The sequence below is a fragment of the Pseudophryne corroboree genome, chromosome 1 (genome assembly GCF_028390025.1).
Source record: "Pseudophryne corroboree isolate aPseCor3 chromosome 1, aPseCor3.hap2, whole genome shotgun sequence".
Classification (NCBI taxonomy): domain Eukaryota; kingdom Metazoa; phylum Chordata; class Amphibia; order Anura; family Myobatrachidae; genus Pseudophryne; species Pseudophryne corroboree.
In genome coordinates, this window is record NC_086444.1 from 149,506,363 (window position 1) to 149,530,601 (window position 24,239).

Consider the following 24,239-nt stretch of genomic DNA (forward strand, 5'->3'; position numbering starts at 1 on the left):
CAGGTGTATTCATTACTCACTGACATTTTAAGAGACCCACAGGTGGAGCAAATTATTTCACTTGCAATCCTGTGATGAGACCTGGAAAACATGAACTGTTGGGGGTACTTGAGGACTGCGGTTGAGGACCACTGCTTTAATGCACAGGTTCACTCAGTCCTCAGGACCCCACACAGTGCATGTTTTACAGGTAACCCAGCAGGTGCACAGGTGCATTAATTACTCACTGACAAATTTTAAAAGGTCCACAGGTAAAGCCAATTATTTCATCTGTGATTCTGTGAGGAGACCTGCAAAACATGCACTGTGTGGGATCCTGAGGACAGAGTATGAGAACCTATGCTTTAATGCCATCACAAACCTAACCTAACAACAATATACATTGTGGGTCATTAAACTATACATGAAAACTTACGCAGAAAGCCATACCTGCCTCAGGATGTTCTACAGCAGCTTCTGGTGTCCAAGGTCCAGCTTTCACATAACCCCTTTTCTCCAGGGCAAACACAAATCCCCCATCTCCAATAACAACCTCTCCGGCGTCCAGGCGTTCCAGTAGGCCCTGGAAGGAATCGCACATATACTCTGATGTGACAGTGCATGCTTAAAGCAGAGCCTTACCTCAGTCCTCACTATTTGGATAATAAACCCTCTGGGGCCACCACAGTCTATCTAGAGCCAAAATGTTAAGTCTCATATTTGTTACTCCTGCCTAAAGTGTTCTCCTTTGTAGGTCTGTGAGCAGCTAACAATCCCCAACCCAGTTAAAAAATATAGGAGCACATGTAATAGGGTCGAAATTTGCCTGAGGGTTTAGAGCAGCAATCATTTACAAGGCATGGTTTTGTAAAAACAAAAACCACCACCTCCGTTACCAGCTATTACATATGGCCCATAGAATTTGACGGACTATTAGAACCATTTGGCCCATCTGACGAATACACGCTATCAACCTAGTGCATGGCCAGCATTAGGGCTATAGCGGGAATAGAACCCAAAACGTTAGTGCTGTGAGGCAGTAATGCTAACCATTACACCAGCCATACTTGTCCAAACTGCCATTGACCATAGGCCTAATAAACCATAAAAAAAAAAAAAAAAAAAAAAAAAAGTCTATTCAGGAAAATAACTGCACAGTTAGTCCATGGCAAGGTCTATTAAGCAGTAAAATCCTATTAAAGTGACAGGCAGGAGACTGCACATGTTCTACTACAGATTACAGTTTATGTGCAAGTAACAAGGGAAAGTTACAGTTTGTACTTACACACCACAAAATACATCTAGGATACTTTTATTTTGACAGTCAAATTTCCAGTTGCATAGGCTGTAGATACAGTGTCAGACTGGGACATGATGGGCCCACAGAGCAAATGCAGTGGTAGGTGCCCATTCTTAGAGGCTTGGCAAACCATTTTTGCATGGTCTGGGCCTCTTGAAATTATATATAAAAAAAAAAATTGAGATACTGCTAGTGCATGCATGATAATGTACCAGATTAATAACATCAATGCACTGTAGAAAATACACCATAGTCCTGTGCAGTAGAACATAATTCAAAATGTACAATTAAGAGGGTGGGCCCCCAGGCAGTGGGGCCTACCGGCAGGGCCGGTTCTGGGGCTCTGTGCGCCCTGGGCGGCAATAGGGGGAGTGGCTTCGTACAGGGGGCGTGGTCATTTACGCCCCCTGTACAGACTGAAATGTGCGGTGCACGAAGACGTCATCGCGCACCGCACAGCAAAGGTCCTCTCCACTAAAGGGAAACTAGACGCATAGCGTCTAGTTCCCTTCGTTGAGAGGACCTTTGCTGTGCGCGATGACATCGCGCACCGCACAGTAAAGGACCTGTCCACGAAGGGAAACTAGACGCGTACGCGTCTAGTTTCCCTTCACAGCGGCAGCAGGGGGCACAGCAGCAGTGGATCTTGCCCTGGTGCGGCGCCCTCCGGAAGGCGGCGCCCCAGGCAAAAGTCCTGCTTGCCCATGGCAAGATCCGCTACTGCCTACCGGTCAGAGCTGGCCCTAACCAATATGATGCCCTAGGCAAGATTTTGGCTGGTGCCCCCTAGCACCGCCGCTAGTTCTGCAGGACATGCCTGGCATGAGTCAGCTGGCAGCTCTACTAACGTCGGGCACCTTTTGTTTATGAAAATGCATCTTATTTGCATTACTATGTGGCTAGGACGCACAAGCAGCTACTGCGGATTAAAATGATATGCAGCATGCCTATATACTGTGTGCGACTGCGGCTGTATCTGCATATGAAATGCTACACTACAGTGATTTCCAGGAATGCACTGGAACGTAGCATTTTGTATGCAGATACAGCCACAGTCACACACAGAATATAGGCATGCAGCATATCATTTTAATCAGCAGAAGCTGCTGGTGCCCCTAAGCATACCAAATGCCCTAGGCGTTTGCCTATGCCCAAGGCCGGCTCTGCTACCGGTGGTTTCCCCTGTACCACTATGGGCCAGTCCAAGCCTGTACAGATATGTAAGTTTTAGGAAGCAATTACTCTTCTCACATGCACAGCACGATGCTGAAGTTAGCTTCTTATTTGGCCAGCTTCTTATTCACTTCCTATTCAAGCTCCAGCTTCTTATTCAGAAAATTTAGTTTTGCAAGGGTTAATGAGTCTTGGGTCACAAATTTTACCCCTGAAATCAGAGGGTGGTCACTTACATATGACCCACTTGTATTTTGCCTGGCCCAACACTGTTTTGGGCATGAAATACACTGGCAAAGTGGGCACACACACCATATTTTACCATTTTGAATAAGTAGCTGTAGTTTTGCATGGGTTAACCATTCTTGGGCCACAAATTTGACACCTGAAATCAACAGAGGGTGGTCACTTACATATGACCCACTTATATTTTGCCTGGCCCAACGCTGTTTTGGGCATGAAATACACTGGCAAAGTGGGCACAAACACCAAATTTTACCATTTTGAATAAGTAGCTGTAGTTTTGCAAGAGTTAACTAGTCTTGAGACACAATTGTGAGACCTGCAGTTAACAGAATGTGGTCACTTACATATCACCCACTTGTATTCTACCTGGCCCAACATGGATTTGTGAATGAAATACGCTGGCAAATTATAATTTACCATATACCATTTTGAATATGTAGCTGTAGTTTTCCAAGGGTTAACCAGTCTTAGGCGATACCAGAAATCAAGGGTTAGATTAGCTCCTTATCGCACAGGGGAGTCACAGGAAGCTATACTCATAAGACTATTATGAGTTGCAGCTGAACCCATCTGAGCCTCCAATGGTCAAACTGGCATAATTGGCCAGACTGAGTAAAACCTGGTTACAGACAGATAAAAAAACAAAACTCTTCAGTGGGTAGTGGAAGTGATGGCTCTAGACCAGGCTATACGGGTATTAGACCGTGGTGTAAAACACTGGGCCTTTGCAGGCTGACCCCAGACAATTGAGGAGCTAGCAGTAGTGATTGAGAGGTACCTGACCCTGGGAAAATTTAATAAAGCCAAGCAAGGGTTACAGCCAGTAAGTAAGAGCCCAGTCATGCACAATGGTACTTCCTAAAGCAGGGTGAGATAGTGGATTGCAGCTCAGGAAAAACAGCACAACCTGTATTCAGTATGGCGCTTGGAATTATTTCCCCAGCTGAAACTACCGTTTCATCTGATGGTACAGATTGAAGGCTGGGATATCTGGGCCTTGGTTGATACTGGCAATGAATTGTCTATCATCTCTGCTAACCTGGTTCTTCCCGGGTCTGGCCAGGTTGTGCTTCTGGTAAAGGTGCTATGTATACTTGGTGACATAGAAGAATGCCCATGAGTGCACCTGCCAGTGGTGATTAAAGGAAGACCAGTAAAAATGGTAGCCACAGTAGCTTCCAAACCTCCTTATCCACTAATCCTGGGCCAGGACTTCCCACTGTTGCAGGAGTTTGTTACCTGGCATGACATTGGCAGACAGAGGTTGAGCTGTCGCAGGGGCCAAGATCTACTGGAAGTCAAGGTTGTATGACTGTAAAGCCCTCTCTTGCCAGTGAGATTGAGACACCTTAGTCCCCCCATTTGCGAAAGAGTGTCTTGCAGGACTTTAGGCGAGATCAACATAACGATGGCAACTTGTCCAATACTTTTTAAAATGTGGTAGTGGTAAATGGTAATGTAAACTCTGCTTTACCACCTGAAGGTGTACCTTACTTTATGTGAAAAACAATTTGTTTTACCTTGTAACTTATTTGCAAGGTGAAAGGGTAGACCAGTTGCTGATTCCCCGAAAACACGAGCAGCTGGTATTGACGGCGACTCACATGCATTTATGGGGTGGCCATTTAGGGGAGGAGAACATTTTCCAGTCTATCCAGCTATGGTTCTCCTGGCCAGGTATTCATGCTGCAGTAAAAAAAATATTGTCAGGAATGCCCAGTGTACCAAAAGAATGCACCCCAGACAGAATTTAGGGTGCCCTTGGTTTTCCTGACTATAATTTCCATGCCTATTGAGCCAATTTTTATAGATCTGATAGGGCCAGTAGAAAAATCGGATCATGGGCATCAGTATATATTGGCGACGGTGGACTACTCCACCGGGTACCCGGAGGCCATACCACTATGTAACATGAAATCTAGCACTATTGTCCGGGAGTTCTTGATGCTGTATACCCGTCTAGGAATACCAATAGAGGTCCTGACCGACTAAGGTACCCCTTTTGTGTCTAAATTAATGAAATACCTGTGTCGCCTGTTAAAGGTGGATAGAATTACCACTTCGGTTTACCACCCACAGACAGACGGCTTGGTCGAATGCTTTAACAGAACCCTTATGCAGATGATGAAAAGGGCAGTGTCACAGGAGAAAAGAGATTAGGACCTACTCTTACCTTACCCAATGTTTGCAGTTTGAGAGGTACCCCAAGCTATTTATTTATTATTATGACTTTATATAGAGACTGTATGGGGTTTACACCCTTCAAACTCCTCTATGGTAGACAACGCAGAGGGATACTAGATCTATTAAAAGATGGGTGGGCGCAGCAATTGTCCCAAGAGCCTAACATTGTTCAGTTTGTGTCCAAATTGTATGGCTGTCTAAGGCAAATTGCGCCACTTCTGACCAAGCATATGGTAAGAGCTCAACAGGATCAAAAACGCAGTCATGGCGTTACTGCTGTCAACCGGACTTTTAATAGGGTCGACAAGGTACTGATACTTGTGTCTAGGTACAGCAGGAAGGTAGAAGGAAAGAGGTAAAAGTCTACCATGTGAATTTGTTGAAGCCTTGGAAAGTGCCAGTCAGCCCTCTTTAGTGGCCGTGAAAACCCCAGAATGTCAGGTGCCTACTGAAGTAACTTTGAGTCCTAGCCAGAAACAAGAAGTGGTAAACTTAGTAGCACAGTACCAGGCTGTGTTCTCTGCCCTCCTGGGGAAAACTCAAATCATACAGCATGGCAATGTTACTCCACCCGGGGTGGTGATAAAACAAAGGCCATATTGTATATCTGAGGCCCAACAGGCAGCAGTAAAACGGGAACTGGAAGTGATGCGGCGCTTGGGGGTCATAGAGTAGTCAAACAGTGAATGGAAAAATCCCATTGTTTTGAGCCCAAGCCTTTTGGAGCTTTGAGATTCTGTACTGACTTCAGAAAGTTAAATAAAGTTCATCAGTTTGATTCCTATCCTATCCCCCAGTTTGATGAACTGGTAGAAAACTTAGCAATAAGCCAGTATCTAACTACGCTAGATTTACTGAAGGGGTACTGGCAATTCCTCTGATGGAAGCTGCCAAAGCAACAGCCTTCTCTACCACAGTGGGTTTGTTCCAGTATAAAGTCGCACCTTCCAAAGGTGGAAGCAGTGTTACAGTCTCTACAGGCACAAGGGTTCACAGCTAACCTGGAGAAGTGTGCCATCATAACTGTGGAGGCAAAGTATCTGGGGTATATTGTATGCCAAGGGTAAGTTAAACCTCAACCCAGCAAGGTGGAAGCAATCCTCACATGGCCTAAGCTAAAATGTATGTCGCAACTCAGGACATTCTTTGGTCTGGTGGGCTATTATCGTTGGTTCAGGGGTGGAACTTGCAGCGGTGCAACCAGTGCAATGCACCAGGGCCCCTCCACGATGAAGGGGCCCACAGCCGGAGGCACTACAATGAGTCAGACGGACTCATTACATGCCACCTGCCGGCGCGCTGCAAGCCGCCGGTTCCCCTTAACAGAATGAGGCTGAGCTGGTGTGCAGAGCTGCGGTCTGGCCAGAGGGGGAAGAGGATGCAGTGGAGGAATCTGGAGAAGGAGCCATCTTCCCCTCTCATTCACGGGCAGCCCAGCTGTTTCTTTTTGCTGCCGGAGCATCACGTGACCATGCGGCTAAACTGTAGAGTATCTGAGTTAGTGCAGCAGCATTCCTTGTAAGGCGGTCAGGCAGCTGTGTGTTTGTTTAGTTTTATTTTTTTTATTATACATTTTTCTAATTGTACATTTCATCCTGCAAACTCAGAATCGGGGACCTCGAAGAGGCGGAGCCTACATTGAGGGGGTGGAGATTGGGAGGTGGTGGGCGGGGTTGTTACAGTAAGCTGGTTTCTCTGCAAATAGTAATGGTGACTGCGCAGTGACATAACATACAGCACAGCATCGAGTGACCCCACTAACGCAGCCAGGCACAGGGTCATGTTTTGTCACCCAGGGTGCATGTGCTGCTGCTGGCTGCATCATGCATAGTGTGGGCATCTGTCTCCATGGGCCTTGTGTATCCTTGTACAAAGGAATTGTCCCATCTTTATACAGTGAGAAGTCTGAGTTTTTGTGGGAGTTGGATACAATTGGCTGACAGTTATCATATTGATATTCATTATGTCGACATGAAGAACTGTCAACAAAAAGTCCCTTGTGATATAGCAGTTTCGTACTTTATATACCGGTGACAGCAGTGCCTTTTTCTGGATCACATTGCATTGGCAATGTCTCAGCAGTGTTCTGGTGAGTATTTTCCCCACTATCCCTAAACCTTTCCCTAGTAGCCAACCTTAACCTTTTCCCCTCCCCACAGCCTAACCCTAGCCACCACCCCAGTGCCTCACCTCACCCCCCCCGTAACGTGTATAAGGAGCACTATTGTGTGGCGTAAAGTGTATAAGGACCATTACTGTGTGTTGTGACGTGTATTAGGAGCTCTACTGTGTTGCGTAACATGTATAAGGAGCAGTACTGTGTGGAGTAACGTGTATCAGGAGCACTACTGTGTGGTATAATGTATATTAAGAATACTACTGTGTGGCGTAGCATGTATAAGAGGCACTACTGTGTGTTGTAATGTGTATAAGGAGCACTACTGTGTGGCGTAACGTGTAGAAGGAGCTCTACTATGTGGCGTAACGCGTATAAGCAGTACTGTGTGGCGTAACGTGTTTCAGGAGCACTACTGTGTAGCGTAGCGTATATAAGGAGTACTACTGTTCAGTGTAATGTAAATCGGTGTAATGTAATAAGGTTGCACTATGTGGCATAATTTGAATTGGTGGTACTATTGTGTGCCCACACCCCTTTTCAATGAGACCATGCCCTATTTTTTGACACGTTTTGGATCTTGGGGGGGCTGGGGCAATGCATTTTGTTGCACCTGGGCCCACCATGGTCTTGTTCCGCCACTGCGTAGGTTCATACGCAAATTTGCCACATGGCAGCATCATTCACTGAATGTCTGAGGAAACAGTCCCCAGACAAGATCTAATCGTAGATGTGCTAAATGTAGCACATCAACGATCATTTACTCTGACATGCGGGTGGATGCCCAGCACAGGGCTAGTCCGCCCCGCATGACTGGCCCTAGCCCCCCCCCCCCACATGTACAAAACCATTGCACGGTGGCGATGATTTTGTACCTGATGAGTAGCTCCCTGCAAGCGAATCTCCTGCACGCTGGCAGTCCGCTACTCGCCACATCCCGGGTTGCAGAGGCTGTGTGTGACACCACGCAGCTGCCCCGGGCCGCCCCCCCCAACGGTCCAGACAGGCCTCCGTTGTCTGGACCGTGGTTATAAAGCCGGTGGCATGCCCCTTCCCGCCACGTGACCGCCTCTGCCTGTCAATCAGGCAGAGCCGATCGAAGCCCTGAGATGCTGATAGAATCTCACTGGGCTCCCGGGGTGTGCACACGCAGGGCACACTCCACAAACTAATTCAGACTGCGATCACTGCCGCTGCAGTGATGCAGTCTGAATTATCCCCTAGGCCCGCAGAGACTGCTTTGCAGAATTTAAGAAAAGCTTTGTGCGCAGAGCCTGTATTGAAGGCTCCTGATTTCAGGTGTTAAATTTGTGGCCCAAGACTACTTAACCCGTGCAAAACTACAGCTACTTATACAAAATGGTAAAATATGGTGTGTGCCCACTTTGCCAGTGTATTTCATGCCCAAAACAGCGTTGGGCCAGGCAAAATACAAGTGGGTCATATGCATGTGACCATGCTCTGTTGATTTTTGGGGTCAAATTTGTGGCCCAAGACTAGTTAACCCTTGCAAAACCTGTTACTTATTCAAAATTGCAATTTATAAAATGGTGTTTGTGCCCACTTTGCCAGTGTATTTCATGGCCAAAACAGCGTTGGGCCAGGCAAAATACAAGTGGGTCATATGTAAGTGACCACCCTCTGTTGATTTCAGGTGTCAAATCTGTTACCCAAGACTCATTAACCCTTGCAAAACTGAATGATCTGAATAAGAAGCTGGAGTTCAAATAAGTGAATAAGAAGCTAGAGCTTGAATAAGAAGTGAATAAGAAGCTGGCCGAATAAGAAGCCAACTTCAGCCTCGTCAGCACAGTAGACTACATATTATTTAATCAAGCCAGAGACTCATCTGCATACCATTTCCATGTGATCACCTCTCACAGTCATCCTCCACCAGTAGTCATATATAGGACATGCAGACCCTGCAATGCTTGTAGAAGCACAAATGCACCTGGCCAGCTAACCCCACCAAGGAAACCCATACAACACCAGCACTGGTCACTGGCATGAGAGAAGCAGCTTTTAGAAGGAAGGGAGGGGGGTGGACACAAGCTAGGATATTCTAGACAAGAGCCACACATCAAGTCCAAGGAGCCAAACATGCAGTGCCTATCTGTTACATAAAGTATAGGGCAGCAGGGTGTGGGTGAGGGGCACCACCCAGGATGCCCCCAGTCTAGCTCCATCACTTGAACAGTATAGTACTCAGCGCCAGCAATACCCAACATACCAAGCACAGCCCCCACTATCAAATGTCATGTCCCAGTTTAGAATAGCATATGGGGCCAGCCCACAATACATCAGTGCCTCATATTCAGGAAAGTTACTTGGAAAGTGATAGCTGCCCCCATAACTATAAGGAAAATATTACTTTCTATGAAAGCTTTAGCGCAAAAAACAAGATAAAGAGAATCCTCCTTACTTTCTTAACGGGTGCCATGGCTGAGATATGTACAGCAACTGTGGTGTCTCACTGCTAACCACGCACTGCCCTGGCTTTTATACCAGTGGGCAGAAGGGCGTGGCCAAATGAGGCTGTTTTCTTCTCTGTGATTGGTGGGCTTTATGCACACCTTCCCTCCCCAATCCCGATGTTTGCAGACTAGTTACAAAGATCATCATCAGACAGCGATCTGCTGCGTAAACACGTGTCTCCTTTCCTGCTCCTGCCAAGAGATCCATGCATCCTGGCCCCCATGGGGGGAAGTGCTAAGCCTTGCTGCACACAGACACTGCCTGAACTTCCATATGCCAGACATATGTACTGTAATAAGCGCTACACTGTTACACAATACAGCTGGCTGCAGCAGGGTCACTCACCTGGAATGATCCCAGGAAACTGTGTTATTTATCATGGCCACAAAGTAAATAGGGAGACAGATCAGCGATTCTATTAAATGTTTAACTGAGCATGAAGGGTCCGGGGCTGCTGGGGAGATGATTTGTGGGGCAGGAGGGCGGGTCCCAGCTTCCGTCTGCCTGCTTTATTTTTGGGTGTAGCTGCAGGGGGGTGTCCGTGTCCCTCCACCATGATGATGAGGAGCAGTGTCAGGCTCCTGCTGCAGCGCAGGGACATTGTGCGTGAGAGGACAATCCCTGGTCTGCGGGAGCTCAGCACAGACCCCGCCGCTGCCGCACACAGGTAGGTGGCTCTCACTCCTGACTTCACTGTTACGCAGAGTTCAACCAACAGGAGAGCTGACTGGCATATGGCTAATATGACATGGATCAGCAATATGGTATATACGTTTATTTGCCGCCTGTCAGGATCCCCAACAGCCGCAACTAACTGCATTCATTAAACAAGCGTTTGTGGTATAAGTAAAGTATCCCGAGTACAACCGGCTTATCTGCAATCCCCTTTCCCTAGCACAGCACAGCACAGTACTGTGGTGTCCGACCTCTTTAATCGCCCGGTGCACAGTTTCTCAAACTCGGTCCTTGGGACCCGAAACACTACACGTTTTCCAGATCTCACAGAATCGCAAGTGAAATAATTAGCTCCACAGGGCTTTCATTAGCATTTTACACACTGCAAGTACTAGGTGCCTGCCTAATATAACAGTGACATTACTGGGGTGCCAGAGGAATTTCACATGCTAGACACTGACTACCCAACAACCCTGAAATTGATAAATGTATAAACATACAGGCGGACAGTGCCCCCCCCACCCCATCATGTAAACTATAGGATTTATTTTTTACGGTAGGTGGGAAGTGGCCAGGACTGCCTTCCATTACAGGTATATTACAAGTAATTAACATGCACAGTGCAGACAATGGGACTTTGGGGGTACGGGCGAGTCGGCGGGATATCATGACATCACGCAGTAGTTGCACAGTGCTTCTCTGGGAATGTTTTGGACAGGCCAGATTTCTTTGTGGGGCCTGTCCAAGAGCCACTAGGGGCCCACAGCATAACTCCCAACATGACCCTCTCCAGGAGGGACAGAATGCTCTGCTCCTGGACTTCCATCTTAATGTATGCTTGCCATCACCTGTGCTGAAACACCTTTCTTAACCATTAACCTGTTCAAAACAGGTGCCGGCAATCGTACATTAAGAGAAAAGTCCAGAAGCAGAGCACTGTGTCCCTTCTGGAGAGGGTCATGTTGGGAGGTATGCCACGGTGCCCTAGACTGGCGCTTGGGTTGCCTTGTTGTGTGAAATCCAGGCCTGCACAGCACTGCCACAGTGGTCTACTAACTTTTTAAACCCATTTGATACAAACTGTGGAATCTAAGGGGTTTAATTACGAAGCACCCGCTGCTGCTGATTGTGTTTATGCCTGAAATTTAAAAGGGCAATGATTTTCCTTGCAAAAGACAGCTCGTAAAATGATTTCCCTTTTAAATTTCGGGGATATACACAATCAGAAGCGCAGGGTTATACAACTCGATGCTTCTTAAATAAGTAAAAACGCCCAGTGTGTATGCACTATTACTCACATGGCTGACGTTCACGCAAGTGATCCAATACTGCATCTACGGATGTAACAGTGCAACACACAAGCATGCAGGAGGCATCTATTTACACAGGGCACCTTCAGCAGCATTAACATATCATACAGCATCCTCTGAGGACTTAACATATGCTAACCCAGCAAGCCCGGACATACTGATTAAAAACAGTGGGCAGAAATGAGGTTTCTCTGACGTCCTAGTGGATGCTGGGGACTCCGTAAGGACCATGGGGAATAGACGGGCTCCGCAGGAGACTAGGCACACTATAAGAAAGATTTGGTACTACCTGGTGTGCACTGGCTCCTCCCTCTATGCCCCTCCTCCAGACCTCAGTTAGATTTCTGTGCCCGGCTGAGCTGGATGCACACTAGGGGCTCTCCTGAGCTCCTAGAAAGAAAGTATATGTTAGGTTTTTTATTTTACAGTGAGACCTGCTGGCAACAGGCTCACTGCAACGAGGGACTAAGGGGAGAAGAAGCGAACCTACCTGCTTGCAGCTAGCTTGGGCTTCTTAGGCTACTGGACACCATTAGCTCCAGAGGGATCGACCGCAGGACCCGTCCTTGGTGTTCGTTCCCGGAGTCGCGCCGCCGTCCCCCTTACAGAGCCAGAAGCAAGAAGATGGTCCGGAAAATCGGCGGCAGAAGACTTCAGTCTTCACCAAGGTAGCGCACAGCACTGCAGCTGTGCGCCATTGCTCCTCATACACACTTCACACTCCGGTCACTGAGGGTGCAGGGCGCTGGGGGTGGGCGCCCTGAGCAGCAATAAAATCACCTTGGCTGGCAAAATAACCACAGTATATAGCCCCAGAGGCTATATATGTGGTAATTACCCCTGCCAGAATACAGAAAAAAGCGGGAGAAAAGTCAGCCGAAAAAGGGGCGGAGCCATCTCCCTCAGCACACTGGCGCCATTTCTCCCTCACAGTTCCGCTGGAAGGAAGCTCCCTGACTCTCCCCTGCAGTCTACACTACAGAAAAGGGTAAAAAAGAGAGGGGGGGCACAAATTTGAGGCGCAGTAAATATTATAGCAGCTATAGGGGACATAATTCAGTTAGTCCCTGCATTATATAGCGCTCTGGTGTGTGCTGGCATACTCTCTCTCTGTCTCCCCAAAGGGCTTTTGTGGGGTCCTGTCTCCTTTAAGAGCATTCCCTGTGTGTGTGTGCGGTGTGTCGGTACGGCAGTGTCGACATGTTTGATGAGGAGACTTATGTGGAGGCGGAGCAGATGCCTATAAATGTGATGTCACCCCCTGCGGGGCAGACACCTGAGTGGATGGACTTATGGAAGGAATTACGTGCAAGTGTCGACTCCTTACATAAAAAATTTGACGACATGCCAAATGCGGGACAGCCGGCTTCTCAGCTCGTGCCTGCCCAGGCAATTCAAAGGCCATCAGGGGCTCTAAAACGCCCACTACCTCAGATGGCAGACACAGATGTCGACACGGATACTGATACCAGTGTCGACGACGATGAGTCAAATTTAATGTCCACTAGGGCCATTCGTTGCATGATTGAGGCAATGAAAGAGGTTTTACACATTTCTGATATAAACCCAGGTACCTCAAAAAAGGGTATTATGTTTGGGGAGAAAAAGCTACCAATAGTTTTTCCCCCATCTGAAGAATTAAATGAAGTGTGTGAAGAAGCATGGGCTTTCCCTGATAAAAAATTGGTGATTTCAAAAAAATTACTAATGGCGTTCCCTTTCTCGCCAGAGGATAGGTCACGTTGGGAAACTCCCCCTAGGGTGGATAAAGCGCTCACACGTTTGTCTAAAAAGGTGGCACTACCGTCTCCGGATACGGCCGCCCTAAAGGAACCTGCTGATAGAAAGCAGGAGGCTATCCTAAAGTCTATATATACACACACTGGTGTTATACTGAGACCAGCTATTGCTTCAGCGTGGATGTGCAGTGCTGCTGCTGCTTGGTCAGATTCCCTGTCAGAAAATATTGACACCCTGGACAGCAGGGACACTATATTGCTAACCGTAGAGCATATAAAAGACTCAGTCTTGTACATGAGAGATGCACAGAGGGAGATCTGCCGGCTGGCATCTAGAATAAGTGCATTGTCCATTTCTGCTAGGAGAGGCTTATGGACTCGGCAGTGGACAGGGGATGCAGATTCTAAAAGGCACATGGAAGTTTTGCCTTATAAGGGTGAGGAGTTATTCGGGGATGGTCTCTCAGACCTTGTTTCCACAGCAACAGCTGGGAAGTCAGCATTTTTGCCCCATGTCCCCTCACAGCCTAAGAAAGCGCCGTATTATCAGGTACAGTCCTTTCGACCCCAGAAAAACAGGCGGGGAAAAGGCGGGTCCTTTCTGTCTAGAGGCAGAGGAAGGGGAAAAAAGCTGCACCACGCAGTAGGTTCCCAGGAACAAAAGTCCTCCCCCGCTTCTTCCAAATCCGCCGCATGATGGTGGGGCTCCACAGGCGGAGCCAGGTACGGTGGGGGGCCGCCTCAAAAATGTCAGCGATCAGTGGGTTCGCTCACGGGTGGATCCCTGGATCCTTCAAGTAGTATCTCAGGGGTACTAGCTGGAATTCGAGGCGCCTACCCCCCGCCGTTTCCTCAAATCGGCCTTACCGACAACTCCCTCTGGCAGGGAGGCTGTACTAGAGGCAATTCACAAGCTGTATTCCCAGCAGGTGATAGTCAAAGTACCCCTACTTCAACAAGGACGGGGTTACTATTCCACACTGTTTGTGGTACCGAAACCGGACGGTTCGGTGAGACCCATTTTAAATTTGAAATCCTTGAACACATACATAAAAAGATTCAAGTTCAAGATGGAATCGCTCAGGGCGGTTATTGCAAGCCTGGACGAGGGGGATTACATGGTATCCCTGGACATCAAGGATGCTTACCTGCATGTCCCAATTTACCTTCCTCACCAGGAGTACCTCAGATTTGTGGTACAGGATTGCCATTACCAATTCCAGACACTACCGTTTGGACTGTCCACGGCACCGAGGGTGTTTACCAAGGTAATGGCAGAAATGATGATACTCCTTCGAAAAAAGGGAGTTTTAATTATCCCGTACTTGGACGATCTCCTAATAAAGGCGAGGTCCAGGGAGCAGTTACTGGTCGGAGTAGCACTATCTCGGGAAGTGCTACAACAGCATGGCTGGATTCTAAACATTCCAAAGTCACAACTGGTTCCTTCCACACGCTTACTGTTCCTGGGGATGATTCTGGACACAGAACAGAAAAAAAGTGTTTCTCCCGCAGGAGAAAGCCAAGGAGCTGTCATCTCTAGTCAGAGACCTCCTAAAACCAAAACGGGTATCGGTGCATCACTGCACACGAGTCCTGGGAAAAATGGTGGCTTCGTACGAAGCAATTCCATTCGGCAGGTTCCATGCAAGGACCTTCCAGTGGGACCTCTTGGACAAGTGGTCGGGATCGCATCTTCAGATGCATCAACTGATAACCCTGTCTCCAAGGACCAGGGTGTCTCTACTGTGGTGGCTGCAGAGTGCTCATCTTCTAGAGGGCCACAGATTCGGCATACAGGACTGGGTCCTGGTGACCACGGATGCCAGCCTTTGGGGCTGGGGCACAGTCACACAGGGAAGAAATTTCCAGGGACTTTGGTCAAGTCCGGAGTCGTCCCTACACATAAACATTCTGGAACTGAGGGCCATTTACAATGCCCTAAGTCAGGCAAGGCCCCTGCTTCAAAACCAGCCGGTTCTGATCCAATCGGACAACATCACGGCAGTCGCCCATGTAAACCGACAGGGCGGCACAAGAAGCAGGGTGGCGATGGCAAAAGCCACAAGGATTCTCCGATGGGCGGAAAATCACGTAATAGCACTGTCAGCAGTGTTCATTCCGGGAGTGGACAACTGGGAAGCAGACTTCCTCAGCAGACACGACCTACACCCGGGAGAGTGGGGACTTCATCCAGAAGTCTTCCTACTGTTGGTAAACCGTTGGGAAAGGCCACAGGTGGACATGATGGCGTCCCGTCTCAACAAAAAGCTAAAGAGATATTGCGCCAGGTCAAGGGACCCTCAGGCGATAGCTGTGGACGCTCTAGTGACACCGTGGGTGTTCCAGTCGGTTTATGTGTTCCCTCCTCTGCCTCTCATACCAAAGGTACTGAGAATAATAAGAAGGCGAGGAGTAAGAACGATACTCGTGGTTCCGGATTGGCCAAGAAGAGCTTGGTACCCGGAACTTCAAGAAATGTTATCAGAGGACCCATGGCCTCTACCGCTCAGACAGGATCTGCTACAGCAGGGGCCCTGTCTGTTCCAAGACTTACCGCGGCTGCGTTTGACGGCATGGCGGTTGAATTCCGGATCCTAAAGGAAAAGGGCATTCCGGAGGAAGTCATTCCTACGCTGATAAAAGCCAGGAAAGAAGTAACCGCAAACCATTATCACCGCATTTGGCGAAAATATGTTGCGTGGTGTGAGGCCAGGAAGGCCCCTACAGAGGAATTTCAGCTGGGTCGTTTTCTGCACTTCCTACAGTCAGGAGTGACTATGGGCCTAAAATTGGGTTCCATTAAGGTCCAGATTTCGGCTCTGTCGATTTTCTTCCAGAAAGAACTGGCTTCACTGCCTGAAGTTCAGACTTTTGTAAAGGGAGTGCTTCATATTCAGCCCCCTTTTGTGCCTCCTGTGGCACCTTGGGATCTCAATGTGGTGTTGAGTTTCCTAAAATCACATTGGTTTGAACCACTTAAAACCGTGGATCTGAAATATCTCACGTGGAAAGTGGTCATGTTATTGGCCTTGGCTTCGGCCAGGCGTGTGTCAGAATTGGCGGCTTTGTCATGTAAAAGCCCTTATCTGATTTTCCATATGGATAGGGCAGAATTGAGGACTCGTCCCCAGTTTCTCCTTAAGGTGGTATCAGCTTTTCACTTGAACCAACCTATTGTGGTGCCTGCGGCTACTAGGGACTTGGAGGATTCCAAGTTACTGGACGTAGTCAGGGCCTTGAAAATTTATGTTTCCATGACGGCTGGAGTCAGGAAAACTGACTCGCTTTTTATCCTGTATGCACCCAACAAAATAGGTGCTTCTGCTTCTAAGCAGACTATTGCTCGCTGGATTTGTAGCACAATTCAGCTGGCGCATTCTGCGGCTGGATTGCCGCATCCTAAATCAGTGAAAGCCCATTCCACGAGGAAGGTGGGCTCATCTTGGGCGGCTGACCGAGGGGTCTCGGCTTTACAACTTTGCCGAGCTGCAACTTGGTCAGGGACAAACACGTTTGCTAAATTCTACAAATTTGATACCCTGGCTGAGGAGGACCTTGAGTTCTCTCATTCGGTGCTGCAGAGTCATCCGCACTCTCCCGCCCGTTTGGGAGCTTTGGTATAATCCCCATGGTCCTTACGGAGTCCCCAGCATCCACTAGGACGTTAGAGAAAATAAGAATTTACTCACCGGTAATTCTATTTCTCGTAGTCCGTAGTGGATGCTGGGCGCCCATCCCAAGTGCGGATTGTCTGCAATACTTGTATATAGTTATTGCCTAACTAAAGGGTTATTGTTGAGCCATCTGTTGAGAGGCTCAGTTATATTTCATACTGTTTAATATCACGAGTTATACGGTGTGATTGGTGTGGCTGGTATGAGTCTTACCCGGGATTCAAAATCCTTCCTTATTGTGTCAGCTCTTCCGGGCACAGTATCCTAACTGAGGTCTGGAGGAGGGGCATAGGGGGAGGAGCCAGTGCACACCAGGTAGTACCAAATCTTTCTTATAGTGTGCCCAGCAGAAAAAAGGGGGGGATATTGTGACTGCGCTGGGTTTGATGAATACAACACTAATGGTATAATAAATAAAACAAATTTATTCCTAAAAATTGCACAATAGATATATAAGAGTAATATTGATAAAATATGCACATGTATCGAGTATTAAGTAATACAATTGCTGGATTGTGACAAATACATCCTAAGGGACTACCCAATTCGCCAGGTGTTGAAACAAGACTTGGTGGAGATATATGCAGTGACCGTTCCTGATGTATTTCCCCTATGTCATTACAGTCCAGTTTATGTAATAGTCTCAGAATTTTAGGCAGGGTCCAATGAATGGACTAGTTACCGTTAGAGGGTATTGTGCTCCGGAATCTGTAGTAGAGAGCTCCTCATGCGTTACGGTTAGTGCAGTCCTTTATGCGGTATTTGCCATATGGAGTCTGAGAATTAAGCGGATCGTCTGGACGAAACTTTGGGGAATGGTTCGGTCCTCCTTAGAGTCACTTCTGGTAGGGGTCCCTGGTATCACCTGACGCGTTTCGCTGCAACCAACTGGCAGCTTTCTCAAAGGTATGTGCAGTCTAGAACATGTGGGGTTTAAATACCACCTCTAATATGGTGGCTAATTAGCCCCTTGAAACACATGAGTGCAATTGCATAATCACTTTTTAAAAAACAAAGTAAACTTATGAGCTGAGACAGACCTACTTCAAGTTATATGTAATAAGTAGCACATGTATACATTCTTTACAAAAACGAGTTGTTTAAAAGGTTTTTATTAATATGAAAATAAGTGGATATGGGCAAACAGGAAGTATGTAAACGGACCTTAGCCAATGGCTGTGTTTGTAATGAATCCTGTTGTCATGGGAATGATGTTATTAACTTCCATTATAGGTGGAGGAACATTTGAAGAACGGGACTGAAGTTACGTAGTTCCGTTTTGTTCCGGTCACGTGACTGGTGTCACGTGATCGGAGCTTCCTATTCTGTGTCCACAGTGTACGGGAGAGCGTGGGGACGGTTGCTAAGCAACCGGATGGTGTCTCTATTTACACTGGCCAGGGCTCGTGATGGCTTACTGGTCGCGTGTCTCGCCCTGTTCTGTACATAGCGGAGACGTAATTACGTCCTTATCTGTGGGTCATTGCGGGTGTTACTTCCGCCCTCCAATGCGTTGGAGGCATAGTACTTCCGCCATCCAAGGAACCAGAGAAAGGGATTGTATTTAGATTTTAGTTCTCGATCAAACTAAAGCTCATACCATTCAAATATGCTTAGGAATATGACCTCGCAGGGCCGATATTTAAACTATGGATAGGATAATAAATTTTAATAACAGCTATTTTAAATATTGTGTTATCGCATCCATTGGATATAGAGTCAGAGGATTATTTTCCTACATAAAATAATCGATTTTGATTTAGCTGGTTGGTACTCCATGTTTTAATTTTATCAAAGTCCTATAATAAGTATAGGGACTGTATGTATGTCCCCTCTATTAGTATATATATTAATTGTTTTATTGTTTATTATATTACTGATTCAGAGGTTGAACAGATTCCCAAAGAGGCGAGACCCTAATTTATGAGCAGAATAGTATTTTCTAGAAGGAAGCCATATAAACCTAAAATTACAGCCCAACCAGATTCCTGGCTTCCATCTAATACTAAAGGGTTTTTTAAATGTGGAGCAACCAGGTGCATTACTTGCAACCATATAGATAATAGAATCAAGACCATCAAAACTGAAGATAATGGGGCACTATATGAAATTAAACATTTCATTAATTGTAATTCATCATATGTCATAGATATACTTATATGTGAATGTGGACTTAAATACGTAGGGCGCACCACCAGAAAACTCAAAATTAGGTTTCTGGAACACCGCAGAAATATTACCAAAAGATTGTCAACTCATAGCGTTTCTCAACACTTCCACGAATTCCATCAAGGCAACCCCAACAGCCTTAAATTAATTGGAGTGGAGCACATCCCAATAACTAATAGGGGTGGGGACCGCTATAAAAAATTATGCCAACAGGAAACTTATTGGATGTTCAAAATGGGCTCCATTTACCCCAGCGGTCTTAATGATGCCGTAGAATTAAATACTATAATATGATACTATTGCTAATAATCAAGTCTCTCCCCATATGAAATATATATGGCTTCCTTCTAGAAAATACTATTCTGCTCATAAATTAGGGTCGCGCCTCTTTGGGAATCTGTTCAACCTCTGAATCAGTAATATAATAAACAATAAAACAATTAATATATATACTAATAGAGGGGACATACATACAGTCCCTATACCCTCCTACTTATTATAGGACTTTGATAAAATTAAAACATGGAGTACCAACCAGCTAAATCAAAATCGATTATTTTATGTAGGAAAATAATCCTCTGACTCTATATCCAATGGATGCGATAACACAATATTTAAAATAGCTGTTATTAAAATTTATTATCCTATCCATAGTTTAAATATCGGCCCTGCGAGGTCATATTCCTAAGCATATTTGAATGGTATGAGCTTTAGTTTGATCGAGAACTAAAATCTAAATACAATCCCTTTCTCTGGTTCCTTGGATGGCGGAAGTACTATGCCTCCAACGCATTGGAGGGCGGAAGTAACACCCGCAATGACCCACAGATAAGGACGTAATTACGTCTCCGCTATGTACAGAACAGGGCGAGACACGCGACCAGTAAGCCATCACGAGCCCTGGCCAGTGTAAATAGAGACACCATCCGGTTGCTTAGCAACCGTCCCCACGCTCTCCCGTACACTGTGGACACAGAATAGGAAGCTCCGATCACGTGACACCAGTCACGTGACCGGAACAAAACGGAACTACGTAACTTCAGTCCCGTTCTTCAAATGTTCCTCCACCTATAATGGAAGTTAATAACATCATTCCCATGACAACAGGATTCATTACAAACACAGCCATTGGCTAAGGTCCGTTTACATACTTCCTGTTTGCCCATATCCACTTATTTTCATATTAATAAAAACCTTTTAAACAACTCGTTTTTGTAAAGAATGTATACATGTGCTACTTATTACATATAACTTGAAGTAGGTCTGTCTCAGCTCATAAGTTTACTTTGTTTTTTAAAAAGTGATTATGCAATTGCACTCATGTGTTTCAAGGGGCTAATTAGCCACCATATTAGAGGTGGTATTTAAACCCCACATGTTCTAGACTGCACATACCTTTGAGAAAGCTGCCAGTTGGTTGCAGCGAAACGCGTCAGGTGATACCAGGGACCCCTGCCAGAAGTGACTCTAAGGAGGACCGAACCATTCCCCAAAGTTTCGTCCAGACGATCCGCTTAATTCTCAGACTCCATATGGCAAATACCGCATAAAGGACTGCACTAACCGTAACGCATGAGGAGCTCTCTACTACAGATTCCGGAGCACAATACCCTCTAACGGTAACTAGTCCATTCATTGGACCCTGCCTAAAATTCTGAGACTATTACATAAACTGGACTGTAATGACATAGGGGAAATACATCAGGAACGGTCACTGCATATATCTCCACCAAGTCTTGTTTCAACACCTGGCGAATTGGGTAGTCCCTTAGGATGTATTTGTCACAATCCAGCAATTGTATTACTTAATACTCGATACATGTGCATATTTTATCAATATTACTCTTATATATCTATTGTGCAATTTTTAGGAATAAATTTGTTTTATTTATTATACCATTAGTGTTGTATTCATCAAACCCAGCGCAGTCACAATATCCCCCCCTTTTTTCTGCTGTGTAACACAACGGGAGTGACTCTCCCCTCTCTTTGTGACTGCAGCTCGACAAAGCATCTCACACCCAAAGCGCCCAACTACCTTCGGGTATAACTCTTTCTTCACACGTACTTATAGTGTGCCCAGTCTCCTGCGGAGCCAGTCTATTCCCCATGGTCCTTACGGAGTCCCCAGCATCCACTACGGACTACGAGAAATAGAATTACCGGTGAGTAAATTCTAATTTTATATCTCTCCTCTGTTTTGTGAGGGCAACTGTAGCACAGTGTGCATGCGAGAATACTGTATGGAAGCGGATTTTTTCTGCAATGGCTTTTTGTTGAATTAAGGAGCATAATATCAATATGCCGAATAAATAACTTGAAGACAATTAAGCCATGTGACTTAACTGTTTTATTACAGGACTGAGTAACACATTCACATTTAATAATATTCACCACAAAGACAGTTACATGTTTATTAAATGAATTTTCTTGGGGCGATCTGATAAAGACATTTTCTCTGACGTCCTAGTGGATGCTGGGAACTCCGTAAGGACCATGGGGAATAGACGGGCTCCGCAGGAGAATGGGCACTCTAAAGAAAAGATTAGGTACTATCTGGTGTGCACTGGCTCCTCCCTCTATGCCCCTCCTCCAGACCTCAGTTAGAATCTGTGCCCGGCCAGAGCTGGGTGCTCCTAGTGGGCTCTCCTGAGCTTACTAGTAAAGAAAGTATTTATTAGATTTTTTATTTTCAGTGAGCTTCTGCTGGCAACAGACTCACTGCTACGTGGGACTAAGGGGATAGAAGCAAACCTACCTGCTTGCAGCTAGCTTGTGCTTCTTAGGCTACTGGACACCATTAGCTCCAGAGGGTTCGAACACAGGCACCTGTCCTCGATCGTCCGTTCCCGGAGCCGCGCCGCCGTCCCCCTCGCAGAGCCAGAAGAACAGAAGCTTGAAGACGACAAAATCGTCGGCAGAAGACTCCTGTCTTCATTTAAGGTAGCGCACAGCACCGCAGCTGTGCGCCATTGCTCCCAGCACACTTACACACTCCGGTCACTGTAGGGTGCAGGGCGCTGGGGGGGGGGGGGCCCTGGGCAGCAATTGAAGTACCTTTTGGCAATAAAACTACATATATACAGTCTGGCACTGTATATATGTAAAAACCCCCGCCATTTTTTCACACTGAAAGCGGGACAGAAGCCCGCCGCTGAGGGGGCGGGGCCTTCTTCCTCAGCACACCAGCGCCATTTTCTATTCACAGCTCCGCTGGAAAGAAGCTCCCCAGGCTCTCCCCTGCAGTATTCAGATACACAAAGGGTGAAAAGAGGGGGGGGCACATAAATTTAGGCGCAAATTTGTATATACAGCAGCTACTGGGTAAACACTGAGTTGTAGTGTAATCCCTGGGTTATATAGCGCTGGGGTGTGTGCTGGCATACTCTCTCTCTGTCTCTCCAAAGGGCCTTGTGGGGGAACTGTCTTCAAATAGAGCATCCCCTGTGTGTGTGGTGTGTCGGTACGCGTGTGTCGACATGTCTGAGGTAAAAGGCTCCCCTAAGGAGGAGATAGAGAAAATGTGTGTGAGAGGGTGTCTCTGTCGACAACGCCGACACCTGTTTGGATATGTGTAAGTGCTGAGGTGAATTTATTGCACAAAAGATTAGAGAACAGACAGGAAATCTACCCATGTCTGTCCCTATGTCGCAGAGACCTTCAGAGTCTCACAATGATCATTATCCAAAATAATACACACTGATATCGACACGGAGTTTGACTCCAGTGTCGACTACGATAATGCAAAGTTACAGCCAAAATGGCTGAAAGGTATTCAATATATGATTATTGTAATAAAAGATGATTTGCATATCACTGATGACTCATTTGTCCCTGACACAAGGGTACACATGTTACGGGGAAGAAAGCTGAGGTAAATTTCCCTCCTCTCATGAGGAAAAAGGGCGGGAATCTCCAGACAAGAAACTGCAGCTTCCCACAAGGAATTCTCAGGCAGTATCCTTTCCCCACTAGGGCCAGGATGTGATGGGAATCTTCCCCTAGGGTGTTACGTTTGCCCAGAAGGTAGCACTAGCTGTTCTCAGGGATCCTGCAGATAGCGTGCACATTCTAGTACACTACTCAGACCGGCGATTGTGTCGGCATGGGTTTATAGCGATGTGGCAGCGTGGACAGGTACCTTATCAGCAGAGATTGAGACCCTAGTATGCATATAGATATATATGTGTGTGTGTGTGTGTGTATGTATATGTATATGTATATATATATATATATATAATCTCTATCATGCCCAAAGAGACATGAGTATACTGGGTCCTGGAGTCAAAGCTATGTCGATTTCTGCTTGACGTGTCCTGTAGAATATGCACTGGACAGATGATGCCGACTTAAGAGGCATATGGAAGGCTGAGGATTGTGTGGAGAAGGGTTCTCGGACCTGGTCTCCGCAGCTTTAGCTGGTAAATTCTAATATTTTGCCTTATATTCCTGCACAGCCTAGGAAAGCACGACATTATCAAATGCAGCCTTTCGAATAAAGAATCAAGAAAGTCCGAGGTGCGTCCTTTCTTGCCAGAGGCGGCGGCAGAGGAAAGAAGCTGCACAACACAGCTAGTACCCAGGAACAGAAGTCCTCCCCGGCCTCTACAAAAATCCACTGCATGTCGCTGGGGCTCCACAGGCGGAGCTAGGCCCGGTGGGGGCACGCCTTCATAAGTTCAGCCACAAGTGGGTTCACTCCCTGTTAGATCCCTGGGCGATCGATATTGTGTCTCAGGGATATAAGCTGGATTTTGAGAAGTTGCCCCCTCACCGACGGCCTTGCCGGCTTCCCCCCACGAGAGGGAAACCGTGTTAACTGCAATTCACAAATTGTATCTTCAACAGGCGGTGGTCAAGGTTCCCCTCCTTCAACAAGGAGGGGGTTATTATTCGACCATGTTGTAGTCCCGTAACCTGACGGTTCGGTGGGACCCATATTGAATTTAAAATCCCTGAACATATACCTGAAAAGGTTCAAGTTCACGTTGAAATCGCTAAGAGCGGTTATTGCAAGCCTGAAAGATGACTCGGGACATAAAGGATACATACCTTCAGGTCCCCATTTATCCACCTCATCAGGCGTACCTCAGAATTACGGTACGGGATTGTCATTACCAATTTCAGAGGTTGCCGTTTGGTCTCTCCACGGCATTGAGAATGTTCACCAAGGTAATGGCGGAAATGATGGTGCTC

General features: G+C 46.6%; 2 protein-coding genes across 2 annotated transcripts in view; one reads left to right on the forward strand and one right to left on the reverse strand.

The window, feature by feature from the left end:
• Positions 1 to 9,527, reverse strand: part of LOC135057794 (betaine--homocysteine S-methyltransferase 1) — a 48,295-nt gene extending 38,768 nt beyond the window's left edge. Inside the window, exons 1-2 of the mRNA XM_063963556.1 lie at positions 9,421 to 9,527; positions 430 to 562 (exon numbers count right to left, since the gene is read on the reverse strand). Coding sequence (XP_063819626.1) covers positions 430 to 562; positions 9,421 to 9,438 — 151 coding nt within the window. The 5' untranslated portion in view covers positions 9,439 to 9,527. The remainder of the gene's footprint in view (positions 1 to 429; positions 563 to 9,420) is intronic.
• Positions 9,528 to 9,951: 424 nt separating this feature from the next.
• The window catches only part of DMGDH (dimethylglycine dehydrogenase), a 122,910-nt gene continuing 108,622 nt past the window's right edge, over positions 9,952 to 24,239 (forward strand). Inside the window, exon 1 of the mRNA XM_063963544.1 lies at positions 9,952 to 10,140. Within this exon, the coding sequence (XP_063819614.1) occupies positions 10,028 to 10,140 (113 nt within the window). The 5' untranslated portion in view covers positions 9,952 to 10,027. The remainder of the gene's footprint in view (positions 10,141 to 24,239) is intronic.